General features: G+C 36.1%; 1 protein-coding gene across 1 annotated transcript in view; it reads left to right on the top strand.

The window, feature by feature from the left end:
• GNAT3 (G protein subunit alpha transducin 3) overlaps positions 1–8,517 on the top strand; it is a 63,666-nt gene extending 55,149 nt beyond the window's left edge. The window contains exons 6-8 of the mRNA XM_047096583.1: positions 4,780–4,909; positions 5,123–5,276; positions 8,327–8,517. Of these exons, the coding sequence (XP_046952539.1) occupies positions 4,780–4,909; positions 5,123–5,276; positions 8,327–8,517 (475 nt within the window). The remainder of the gene's footprint in view (positions 1–4,779; positions 4,910–5,122; positions 5,277–8,326) is intronic.
• Positions 8,518–13,865: the final 5,348 nt, after the last annotated feature.

Here is a 13,865-nt window from a genome sequence, read left to right as displayed (position 1 = left end):
TAATTGAAAATATAAAAGTGATTTTAAAAGAGAAATTATCAGGTGTGGGTGGCTCAGTTCATTAAGGGTCCAACTCTTCATTTCGGCTCAGGTCATGATTTCACGGTTCGTGAGACTGAGCCCTGCATTAGGCTCTGCACTAATGGAGTGGAGTCTGCTTAGGATTCCCTCTCTCCCCTCTCTCTGTTCCCACCCTGCTTGTTCCCTCTCTCTCTCTTTAAATAAATAAACTTGAAAAAAATAAAAATAAAAAAGAAATGATCAGACAGATAGCTTACTTAGTTGGCCATAAAAACAGAGATAAAGAAGCTCAAAAACAAATGCTAGTTAGACTCATCCAAGTCCTATTTAGTGGGGAAAACTTAATCAAGGTGTCCTGGAATTTGGTTCCTGCAACAATATCATTTCTACTGTGGAAACTGAAGATTGGGCTGTCTTAGCACAAACATTCTATTCATCCAGCAACTTTTGCCCTCATTCCATGATTGGTTAGTTCTCCATTATAGGATGTCCAGTATGGAAGCAAACCCTGAAGAGGGGACTAGAACACAAGAGAAAACAAGAATTATGGAGATATTTTCATGTTAAAATCTAGTGGGTGGAGATACAAGGAGTTGTTTTAGTTTGAAAAGCCTACAAGGAATTTAAAACTCTGATGTATATTCAGTCCTCTGTGCACCAAAACCCACAACTTGATGCATCTTTGTTCAGTCACAGTATCACAGTTCTTTACCAGATATGATCCATCATATACTCATATGATCAAGTGGAGAATATACACAACAGCTAGATTCCTGGAGGTCTATACCATCGCCATTAAAATAATGGAACAAAACACCTGGTAAGGGGAGAGTTTTACATTTTTGCCCAGTTTGACAATACATAGAGCTATTGTTTGGCTTAGGGGAAGAAGGATAGACTCTACAGTGAAGGTAATTCTGGCCCACTGGTGAGAGCTTAAGAGTTTTAAAGCTAACTGTGGACACTATGTACTAGTTGGGGATCTCTGGTCCAAGCAAATAGACTGACACATGATGAGGTTCACTATCATACCCACAGAACCTATCATGGTGCCTGGTACATAATAGCCTCTACAGATATTTGTTGAATTACTAAGCCTTGGGCAAGTTGCTTTAATGTCTCATCTGAAAAAGAGAAACAATAGTTGTACATAAACTATATGTATATTTACATGTATACGTATAAACTATAAGTTTTTATTTTAAAATTTGAGTAAATTGTTATAGATTGCTTACATGCCTGGCAAATAAACTCTTATTAGGTATGTTACATTAAAATTAAGATATTACTGGGGCTCCTGGGTGGCTCAGTCGGTTGAGCATCTGACTTCGGCTCAGGTCATGATGTCACGGTCTGTGAATTCGAGCCCTGCGTGGGGCTCTGTGACGACAGCTCGGAGCCTGGAGCCTGTTTCGGATTCTGTGTCTCCCTCTCTCTCTGACCCTCCCCCATTCATGCTCTGTCTCTCTCTGTCTCAAAAAAACAAATAAACATTAAAAAATTTTAAGAAATAAAAAAATAAAAAAATAAAATTAAGATATTACAATTGGTGATATGAGCATTTATGGAGGAAATAAAAGTCACGATCCCAACTATTTCCATTTGTACTACATGTTATAATTTCAATAGATAAAACTACTTTTCAAAGTCTGAAAAAAAGACTAAGATTACTTTATAGATCAAAAAAACTATAGATTTAAATGTCTGAATGCGTATTTATTATCCTTGCTTCCCTAAGAGTGTTGACTGGTTTTTAACAATTAAGTTTGTTGATTGATTTACTCATAATATAACTTTGAAGTCAAAATGCCCTCCTCTTCCTCCATTTATACTGCAAGTCTGAAACTGCAGAGGGCTTGGTATTACCAGCACCTGTAACAGTCTTTATTGACACTGGATTTAATTTCCAAATCACATAACCACTGAACTCCTAAGCACTATCTTGAATATTGTGAGCATCTTCTCTTTCAATCTACTACTGAACTCTTTTTGTATTGGGGTGTGTGTGTGTGTGTGTGTGTGTGTGTGTGTGTGTGTATTTGAGGAATTTCGGTTCCCTATGTTTGTTCCCTACCTGGTTCATATATGAAGTGTGCAGTAGTAAAGAAGGGCAATGTATTATACTTTTATCTTTAGTAATGTCAGCTGATTGACATTTATTATCCCAAGTATAGTTATTGCCTTTGTAATCTTTGTGCAGCTTGGATGTTTCTTAGTAATTAATGTCTTGCGGTTAGGCTATTACGAAAGCCCCATAACTCCTTTCTCTGCCTCTAGTCTCTTTCTTATCAAATCTATCTTCTGGACTCAGATCAAAGTGACTGAATATAACAACAAACAAACAAACAAACAAATAATTTTAATTCCCTGCCCCCAAATCTCACATCATTCCCCACTGATTCTAATATAAATATCTTCTCATGTGATATAAAAGGCCTCATTCATCTATTTCTGGCCTGACTCATCAGCCTTATTCCTGCCTGCTCAAATCCTTTGCTCTTGCTGTTTTCTCTGCTGCCTTTACCTGGAACGTTTTCCCCAGACATCCTTTTACCTCAACCCCCCATCCTAAAATTTTAATGACTGCAGTTTCTGATTACTTCAGTTCCAATTACCCCTACACTCTCTATCTGTATATCCTATGTCTGTTCACAAACACAGGCACCACTGCCTTCTCTGCCACCAGCAAATTAGAAGCTTCTTGAGGTTGAATCTCTAATGCCTGGCATGATCAATAAATATTTATTGAATAAATGAATAATGAGCAGGCCATATATCTCAATGGTTTTATCTAAGTTTTCATGTTCCCCAAAATATAAATTACGTGTTTACCCTAAACATGTCATGTCCTCTCCTTCCTTAATGACTTTTGCACCTGCACTTGATGTCAAAATCCACCCTCCATCCCATTAACATGCAATATATTCATTTGGTCAGCAAATATTTATTGCATGTCTACTGTAGGTCAGACATAGTGCCTGGTACTGGGAATATAGTTGTCACTAATATAGTTAAGTCCCTGCCCTGAGCTTGGTATTCTATTAGGAAGATGGTAGATATTAAACCCATAAAAAATAAACAAACTAGTTAATTACTGGTTGTGACAATCACTACGAAGGAAAGAAAGTGATGCGATAGAAATTAAATGGGGATAGGAAGAGAGACCATTTACATAGATGACCAAGGAGGCTTCCTTGTGAAGGAGACACTGACTGTAAGACCTTCAAGTTGCGAAAAAGGCAGAGTTATGTGAGGAAGAAAAGTGACCGTGCAGTAGTCCTGAAGGAGCAAAAAGTAGGTTTATACTAAAGTCACTTAAAGAATAGCCTTGTGATTGGACTGGATTAAAGAGGAGAGTGGTATGAACTAAGCAGGAAAAAGTAAGCAGGAACCAAAACAGCCAGAGCGTTAAGGGTCATCAAACCAGTCTGTGTTTGGTTCCATGGCTAAGAAGCCTGTGGCAAATCATAGAGTTTTGCAGTGGCTATGGTGAGCATGGCGAGCTTGGGGAATTTGGGGAACTTGGGCAAGTTGGGGAGGTTGGGGAGGTTGGGGAGCTTGGTGGCTTGGGGCACCTGGGTGGCTCAGACAGTTAAGCATCTGACTCTTGATTTGGGCTCATGTCATAATCTCATGGTGGTAGGATTGAGCCCCGCATCAAGCTCTGCACTGAAAGCATGGAGCCTGCTTGGGATTCTTTCTGTGGCCCTCCCCTGTGTACTTGCTCTCTCTCTGTCTCTCTCTCAAAATAAATAAATAAACTTAAAAGAAAAAAAAAAAAAGAAATGTTGGTGGCTTGCCCAAGACAAGGGGACTTGGAAAGAAGAGGATGAGTTGGGAACTGCATTTTGTATGTGTATTATATGGAGGGTAAGGGAAAGGGAGGTCTTAAGAATAGATACTCCTAGTTTCTTTACCAAGTTGCTATGTCCACAATGATGTCTTTTGCCGAAATACTAACACAGGGGGAGGGCCAAATTCTAAAACACTTCCTGTGAGTAGGTTCCATGATGACTCTGGCTGACTTAAGTTTTCCTCTGGGCTCACATTTTACCTTGCATTTTAGAGTATTTATTATATAATACTATAATAGCATATTGGTTTTCTTTCTGCATGACAGAGAGCTCTTTGAAGATAGTGACTGTATCTATTCATCTCTGTGTTTGTAGTCCTCGCACAGTGTGTAGCACATAAAATGCAAACAGTAATTGTTTGAATGAACAAATGAACGAATGTAGCAAGAGCTAAGAGAAGAAACAGGGATTGTACTATCAGAACTATGGTGGCTTCCAATCTTTTTGTAGGTTCTGTTCATTTAAGATTATGCAGAGACTTTTTTTTTTAATTATTGTTCTGGTACAGTTACCATACAGCATTCTGTTAGTTTCAGGTGTACAATATAGTGCTTCAACACTTCCACACTATGCATAGCCTTTGATCGAAGTTTCTCGACTCTAATAGATTTCTTACTAAAACCATAAGCTGCTTAAAATTCCTCAGTCCCCCAAAGCCAGTATGTGAGTTATTGTATCTTTTATCTAGTTTTCATGAATACAAAAAAAATGAAAGAAAAAAAGATAAACTTTCTCTTTTTCTATAGTCCTTGAGCTGCAAATTGACCAATTAAAATATCTTATAATCAATAAAAATAAAATCTTTTAAAGATAGGAGAGCATTCATTTATAACTAGAAATGTTAATATTAATGTAACTTTTGATAGGTATCTCTAAGGTTTGCTATTCTTTTTTTTTTTTAAAGAATGTTCGACGTAGGAGGACAGAGATCTGAGAGAAAGAAATGGATTCATTGCTTTGAAGGCGTTACATGCATTATATTTTGTGCTGCGCTCAGTGCCTATGACATGGTCCTAGTGGAAGATGAGGAAGTGGTAAGTCTAAAAGAAAAGCAAGGCCAAGGTAAAACAAACAAACAAACAAACAAACACCTAAGCATTTGTGCTTTCCGACATTACTACCACACTCCCCAACTCAGTGAATTCCTTCCAAACATAGATGTTATTTCTAGAGATTTGCTTATAATACCCGATGTTAATATTTTGCAAATAATAATCCTACACATTCTCATCTTTTACACCTAACAGAACAGAATGCATGAAAGCCTTCACCTATTCAACAGTATCTGTAATCACAAGTACTTTGCAACCACCTCCATTGTCCTGTTTCTCAATAAAAAGGATCTCTTTCAAGAAAAAGTAACCAAAGTGCATCTTAGTATCTGCTTTCCAGAATACACTGGTAAGATCTTCTTTCTTTAATGCCATACTAAATTCTTTTTAAAATGTTTTTTAATGTTTATTCATTTTTTGACAGTGAGAAAGAGAGTGCAAGCGGGGGAAGGGCAGAGAGAAAGGGAGACACTGAATCTGAAGCAGGCTCCTGGCTCTGAGCTGTCAGCACAGAACCTGATGTGGGGCTAGCACTCACAAACCGTGAGATCATGATGTGAGTCGAAGTCAGTTGCTTAACTGACTGAGCCACCCAGGTGCCCCACTAAATTCTTACATAGACCTATATTTTCCTATCTGCATCTTGACAGATAGCATTTATGAAGTTGAGGCTTATGATAATTGCTTGAGTCACGTGTATGATCCAAACTGGAAGAATCCAAACTGTTTGTAGATAAACAGAAAACCTTCTACATTCAAGCAAAGCTCTAGTCAATAAACTGGAGGTTAGGTAGATCAGGGTTGCTACTCTATGTATTAAACAACATTGCAAATTTTATTACCTTAAACATTATAAACAATATATTCCAAATTGACATTTTTTTTACATATTCCCCAATGCAACCTTATAATGCAGTGGTTTCTCAAAGTCAGAATTAAGTTTCCCGAAGGACAGTTTGAATGATTTTGAGAATAATGACATTTTCTCTTTCCAGTTTTCCTAGATCCTAGAATTTTAGTGCTGATTCTGTTAATCAGTGACTATAAATGTCAGGTCTATAGATGGGTTGTTTTTCCCTCAGAGACAACTTTTTTTTTCATATATAGTTAAATGTTCTGTTGTTAATGATATTATGTAAGATGGAAATTTTCATGATTTAAACACAAATAGAAGCCCAATTCCACCACTGAGATACTTGGGTAACCCAAATGTTACTAGGCATGGTATTCGGTCGCAGTAACTATGCTAATCTAAAACAGTTGCTTATATCTTTCCTCTAGCTTTGTGAATATTATCATTTCTGTGTTAACACATTTATCATGTGATTAAATATAGTCACGATTCCATGTTGAATACTACAAACTAAATATAGACTAAGTAAAGCTCTTTATGTTTTCTTCTAACTAATTGACTATTTCTTAGAGCAGTCTTTAGTTTAAAGGAAAAATGAACAGAAAATACAGAGTTTCCATATACTCCCTCTGTGGTCACATTCTGGTTTCCCTTATTATTAACATTTTGCCTTGATGTGGTGTATTTGTTACAACTGACTGATAGATATTGATACACTATAACTAAAGTCTATAGTTTTCAGTGGGGGCTCTCTGTGTTACTCAGTTCTGTATGCTCTCCCAAATTCATGTCATGTATCCACCATGACAGCAACATACAGAATCGTTTCACTGCCATAAAAATCATCTGTGTTCCACTATAAATTTATGTTTTTCCCTTCCCTTCTCTCTCGTGGCAACCTCTGATCTTTTTATCTATAGCTGTGCCCTTTCCAGAACGCATGTAGCTGCAATCATACAATATATGGCATTTTCTGACAGGCTATTTTCGCTTTCATTTTTAAACGCAATATACGTTTAAATTCCCTCCACCACTTTTCATGGGTTTATAGTCCATTTCCTTTTATTGTTGAATAGTATTCCATTCCATAAAGAAACTAGTTTCTTTAACCTTTCGCCTATAGGACACCCGAATTACTTCCAATTTTTGGCAATTCTGAATAAAGCTGCTATAAACATCTATCTTCATGATTCTGTGCACACATAAGTTTTTGTGTAAATACCTAGAAGCATATTTGCTGGACTGTATGCTAATACCATGTTTAGCTTTATAAGAAACTGCCCAACTGCCTTCCCAAGTGGCTGTACCATTTCTCATCCCTACCAGCAATGAATTAGAGTTCCTATGGCTCAACATCTTTGCCAGCATTTGGTGTTGTTAGTGTTTTGGATTTTAGCCATGTTACATGGTTATAACGATTGTCCCTCATGGCATTTTTCTCCTAGATACAATAGAGTGGGGAACAAAATCTCATCTCCTTGGAAAATCTTTATGCTACTGCCCTATCATGTGTTACGTCCCCACCAAGTATATTCTGTTATAAAGCCCACCAACAGATCACTTTTGGCTACCTTGTGTTTATTAACATTTGTATTTTTATTGATCCATTGTGTCTTCTGCTTCCAGTCTAAACATTACCAAGCCCACCTTTCATTGACTCTCCATTTGGTTCTACTAAAGCATCAGTCAAGAATAGCTGTCTTGGGTGCCTGGGTGGCTCAGTCAGTGAAGCAAGGATCCAGCTTTGGCTCAAGTCATTATCTCACGGTTTGTGTGTTACATACCTGCGTCAGGCTCTGTGCTGACAGCTCAAAGCCTGGAGCCTGCTTCGGATTTTATTTCCCTCACTCTCTGCCCCTGCGGCTTGTATATTCTCTCTCTCTCAAATAAATAAGCTTCAAAAAAAGAACAGCTGTCTCTAGTTTTACATATGTCATTTCAAGCCCTTTGTTTAGTTAGCAACATAGTCTCTAGTCTGACCCATGCCATCCTTTCTACTTGATTTGCTACAATTCCAACTAGATTCTGCAAAGTGCACATTTGCTGCTCAACCCTACTTTCAAGTCTAGTGACACAGGCCCTTCTCCCGCTTTTGGCCTTCACTCATGCTATTTCCTTCTCTCTTCTAGCTACCCCTCAAGATCCAGCTCAAATACCACCCTCATTCTGTAGTCTACTCATCTCCAATTTCTATTCTTTTAGTTCATATTAAAGCACATACACACACCCACATGCACATAGACATGCACAGCCTTTGTCATGTATATAAGCTTCATTACTAGCTTATTTATGTATATATGTTTGTATTCTTACTGTATTGTGAGCATTTCAGCCAAATGAAGTCCCTACCCAGCTGGGTAAGCATCGTTCCCAGCAATGTAACATTGCATAAATCCCTGATAAGTGACCATTGCCATCTTGATTTTTCAATAGTGAGTATATCAAATAGTAGCATACAAAGTAAAATGCTAACACCTACTGATATTATTTCTAACTTCATTCATTTTTAAATGCAATTAACGTTTCTTATTTCTTTTTGTAACAAGGACCAAATACATTTGAAGATGCAGGGAACTACATCAAAAACCAGTTTCTAGACCTGAATTTAAAAAAAGAAGATAAGGAAATTTATTCCCACATGACCTGTGCTACAGATACCCAAAATGTCAAGTTCGTGTTTGATGCGGTTACTGATATAATTATCAAAGAGAATCTAAAAGACTGTGGGCTTTTCTAATCAGCCCTTTTTTCTTCCACTCTTGTTCTTGTACACTTTTCAAGATATAAAAGGAAAGGTGCTGTGTGATGTGTTTAGTTTTAATAACATTAACTTATCTAGAAATGTAACTAGTGTTATAAAACAAAAAGTTTTCATATAAAAATTTTAATATATTGTCAGCTCTCTCTGGATGTTTCAATTTCTTTGGCACAGTGAGGAAGGGGGTGTCTTTGATGTCTGATGTCCTTAGGTCTGAAAATACACATTTTGGTAAATCTCTATCAGTACATATCACTGACGCTGAATTTTCTTGGTAGTAAATTTCTGTATTGTGGTCTATTTTTAATTATAGAACAGTATCCCATATTATTTTCATTGGCTAGAATTTGAGAGGCATTTGTTTTCACTGATATGTAATTGTGCCTGTACTGTAAAGACTATTTATTATTGGCCCATTACTCCTATTCAGTAAGCTGCTAATGAAATGTTCACTCTACATGTACTTGTTGATAGGAAATTTTATATGCAAAAGAAATGCACGTAATTTTATGTCATGTTTTCCTTTGAAAAAAGTGATTAATGCTGAATTTTACCTTAGAATTGAAGATTTTAACACAATATCATTTTGTATCAGCCTAGTTAAAAATGGGACCGTGTATGGTCAAATATATAGCATAAGGCTGTTCAGGCTGAACAACGGTCCTTAATGGAGTACTTCTTCTCACATTTTGCTCCAGAGTGGCATGGAGCATTATTACACTTGATGGTTTAGGAACAACAATTTTAAGCCACAGAGAGGAAAATAATTCAGTTTCTTAACACTAGTATGTTTTGCTTTTATGAGTAAGAAGTAGGAAGTAAGAGTGAGTAATTAGGAGATTTTGTGGAAGAGAAACATTGAGCTTTTCAGTACTGTAAGGTCCATTCTAAATGCTATACAGTATGCTAATGGTCGAGCCTGTTTTTTTTTAAAACCTAATCTGGTGCCTTACAAACCAAATCATATGATTTGCAAAAAAAGATGACTTCTTCCTTTCTTGAAGTGTGTAACATTTATAACATATACTTTTCAAGCAGGTCTTAATACTGTTTGCCTTCTACCATGGGAAAAAGATGATACATAGGTCAGAATAGTAGGTCAATGCATGAGATTTCTAACTACCCTGAAAAGAGAGCTAATTAGGTTTTTACAAGCTAGATGAGGAAAAGGTAGATTAACCCATTTGCCGATCTGATGAATTCAGGTAGTTTTGTCTCAATGTCACTTCTTCACTTCACGGTTCTGTAACAATTCCATTCTAAACACTTAAGAATTATCACTATTCCATAAGTAGCCTTGACTGGAGTGTCTGTGGCTTTATTTTCAAAACCATAAAGGAGTTTTCAACAAATACATTCCTACAAAAATTTCATAGTAAGAAAAATTAATTGGAAATTTCTTTGCAGAATATAAATTTTTAAGGAGCCTAAGATAGCAAGGACAAAAAAATGAGCAAACATTTAGTGTGAGAATTTAATAAATTTTTCTGGCTGAACCAATATCTATATGACTAAAACCAATAATGTGCTAGGAGATATTCAATGTTAAGAGATTTTACATTAAGGTTGCAAATGCTATCATTTCATCTATTGCTTTATCTTTTTATTTTCTCCCATTCTCCTTTAGCCTGCTTTTCTCTACCAGTGTGAAGACAATTTCCAGTAAATGAGCAAGATGTTTTGTGAAATGTTACTATTATTATTTGGATTTTGACTCTGTCTTACCCTTAGGATTTCTCTTTTTGGTGTAAAGCATGGGGTCAGAAACGGTTCATTTTATCTTTTACAAACACATAACTCATTTCAATCTGTGCAAAAAAAAAATGACAAGTAGAAATGTTGTAAAATACCATTCTGTGAGAAATTTTAAAAATATGTTAAATGACCAAACTAAAATTAGAGGTCAGTTTGGATTATGGGAGGGGGGGGAACCCTTAAATTCCTTCCTACCCTATGCTTGAAATTTTAAAAATTTCTTCACAATCACAAATTGTTGTTATCCTAAACAATGCATTTTCACTAAAAAGAGAAATTTTTAGTAGAGAAAATAGATGTTTGCATTATTTCTTAAATGATCACCCTTCTTAAAATTGAGTCTATTTGTGATTTTACTTTTTAAGTTTTTAATTAAAAAGGTTGGCATAGAAGCACAGTAGTTTGAACTAATTAGAGTAACAAATGGAAAATCTGGGAAATCTGGAAAAATCTTCTGGCTTTACCCAGAAGAAACTTGTACTGAGACCAGCAATGTTAAAGTTGGTTAGAATTCAATATTCCAACTGCACAGTTAGTGTTGTTGCTTTGCTAGTGTCTCAAAGAGGCAGTCTTAGCCTTTGTCAAAGTTCAAATGTTATTATACTGATATTTTCCTTTTCTGTTATTTGAGGTCACTCTTCCTCACTCAGAATGTTCTCAAATCCTCATGCCTTAGATTTGTAACACTCCCAACTCTTTCACTTCTAAAATGTGCCCAACTGTGGACACACTACAGTACCTCAGAGATCTGGGGCAGGCTTCCATCTAATGGGGTCACCATAATTAATCCTTGCAGAGTTTTTCCAGAAGCGTGAACTGGTGAACAGATAAGTCTTTGCACCTTGGGACTAGTGACTACAGAGTTAATTCAAGAAGAGTATTAATTGGTAATACCCTTGAATCAAATATTAAAGTTGGTGACTCTAAAAAGAAGCTCTATAGAAAAGGGTTTTCAAATTCTAGGAAATCTACCACATACATTATAGATATCCCATATCCTATTGATTAACAGAATTTATAAACCAACACCAGTCTTCAAGTGTATCCTACAAATTGGCAAACTAATTCTTCAGGCTGTGGGCCTGTCCTAACACGGGTTTTTTTGTTTTTGTTTTTTTTTTTACTTGATCTATTATCTTATTTAATCACAAAATATATTTTCAAATATTTGCACAGAATCATTCAGGCTTGACTTAGTCAAACAATATGTGAGGAAAAATAAATTTTGTGTGTGGACATAGGTTTTTCCTCTGTGACATCACTTCAGAATCAGCAGTGGATGAGCTGGTTAACATGAGTCAACTACTAAAAATAAGATATTTGTAAGAACTATAGGAGCAACTGTGAATCCTCTCTCTTAGAATAACTTTAAAAATAGGAGAGGCGACCCTCCATCTTGTTGCAGTAAGTATTCCATTAATTGATAATCTAACCAGCTGGGGCCTTCTTTCTTTTTAGGCCTTTCCTGACAATCTTACCTACTAGTCTCCAGCCACATGGGGGCACACTAACATCATGTGTTTTTCTACCCAAATGTTGCACAAATAATAAATTTAGATGGCCACAGCTTTAATGAGACAGATAATAAAATCCTACTAAGAAATATAACTCTGTTGTGCTTCCCAGGTCAGTAGGATCTGATCATCTTCTGATAATCATAATGTGCACTATTTGAGCCAAATCTGTGAATAACAAATCTATCGAAATAGGTCCAAATTTGTTTCGTGATATACAGATACTTAGTCGTTTCTCATGCTCTAATTTCTTTTTTTTTTGACATTTTGAACCTGTTGTTTAAATCTAAGTTATCATTAGTTTTGTACAGTGTGGTTTTCCATATTGTTTCTAAAATATTGTGTCTAAAATCTTGATTAGCTTACAGAGAAATGTAGGAGAAAAAAATTTGATGTTTAACCACTAGGTTTCATGAATAGTAATTAAATGGCTGCTTATTAATGTGTTTCTTTTCAATAAATCAAAGTAAAATTCCACCCGGCTATCACATTAAGCATCCCATTATTGTGTTTATTACAACTTTTTCCCTAATCGCCGCTCCACCAAATCAACAAGAAAATAAGTGCCCTGTGACATTTTGTTGTTACCAGCCCTGTTGCTGCCAAACACGTGTTTCATTAGTAATAGCACAATTTTTATTTTAAGCCACGTTTGTCACACTAGTTAAGAAATCAGTACAGTCACATGAAAGAAAAAGGAAATAAAAAAGGCCCTAATTTAATTCCCGGGACAGTCAGGGCTCTCTAACTTTGACACCCTTCAGGAAACAAAGAATAAATGAGACCTATAAGCAAAGTGATTATTTGAGAGACATTCATCTTTTCTAAATTCATCAGATTGGAACTAAACCTTGCACATATATGTGATTGAAAACATTCTTTTCAGTGGATATTGCTGTGTTTTCTTTTTTGAAAAAGAAAAATGGCCACATGTGACATGCCATTATAATATCAGAACCAGGGGTGACTGTCTCTACTTCAACATATTAAAAGGCTTACACTGGAGAACATACTAGGTGACTGGACTTCCATAAGAAAGTTAGGCATGAAAAGCACTGCATGCAGAATGCCAAAGATAAAGATGACCTATGCTGTGATTATGTACCCAACTTAATTAGAATCTGAATATTTTATTACATTAAAAATATTGATGTACATTTATATGCATGCACATCTTGTCTCCCTGCACTTTGCTTTACTGTGCTTTGTAGTATCCTTTGTCTATAAATTGAAGGCCTGTCAAGGTTTGACCCCCCTCTCAAGCAAGTCTTTTGGGGCCATTTTTCCAACAGCGTCTGCCACTTCATGTCTCTGTCACATTTTGGTAATTCTGGCAATATTTCAAACATTTTCATTACTATATTTGTTGCGATGACCTGTGATCAGTGACCTGTGATGTTACTGTTGTAATCATTTGGGGTGCCACAAATTGTCACCGTATAACACAGCAAGCTTAATCAATAAATTCTGTTGTGACCACACAGAAACCAAGAGTCCAATGCTCAGCTGACTGAGCCATCCAGGCACCCCTACTTTTCAGTTTTCAGTTGAGGGCATAGAATTGCTACTTGTTGCTGGGGTAGATGAATCAAGCATCTAACATTGGCCCTAGTAAAAGGCTTCACAAGGGCAACATTTCACTGTTCAGGCTGATAAGAGTCCTTTGCCATACTGGGAGGAAAATTGTACTGATTAATGTATAAAAATTTGATTAAAGATAATGCAACAACTTGGCAAAATAGCAAATTTTTGAATTATGCACTTAAAATGGGTAACTATATAAATTATCCCTCAAATCATAGTGATAAAGATGATTTTTAAAAATATAACACTCACTCCTCCCCATAGTATCTCACACATATTACAGGTAATGGGATAATTAATAAATTAATAAATAAGTTCATATTTCCCATAATTACCTCTCAGTCTAAAATGGAAACGTACCAAACTCCAACATCCCTGTCCTATCTAGGACCACCTTCCCTGCATGGTTGCTTGCTTAAAAGTAATAATTAATTTTTTTAAAAAAACTCCTGGAAGCTGAGATTGTTCTCATGC

Source organism: Lynx rufus, unplaced genomic scaffold, assembly GCF_022079265.1.
Source record: "Lynx rufus isolate CCGP_SWC_20201006 ecotype Redwood Valley unplaced genomic scaffold, mLynRuf1.p SCAF_4, whole genome shotgun sequence".
In the NCBI taxonomy this organism is placed as follows: Eukaryota; Metazoa; Chordata; class Mammalia; order Carnivora; family Felidae; genus Lynx; species Lynx rufus.
The sequence above is the reverse complement of the archived record's forward strand: the minus strand, read 5'-3'. Positions and strand labels throughout refer to the sequence as shown.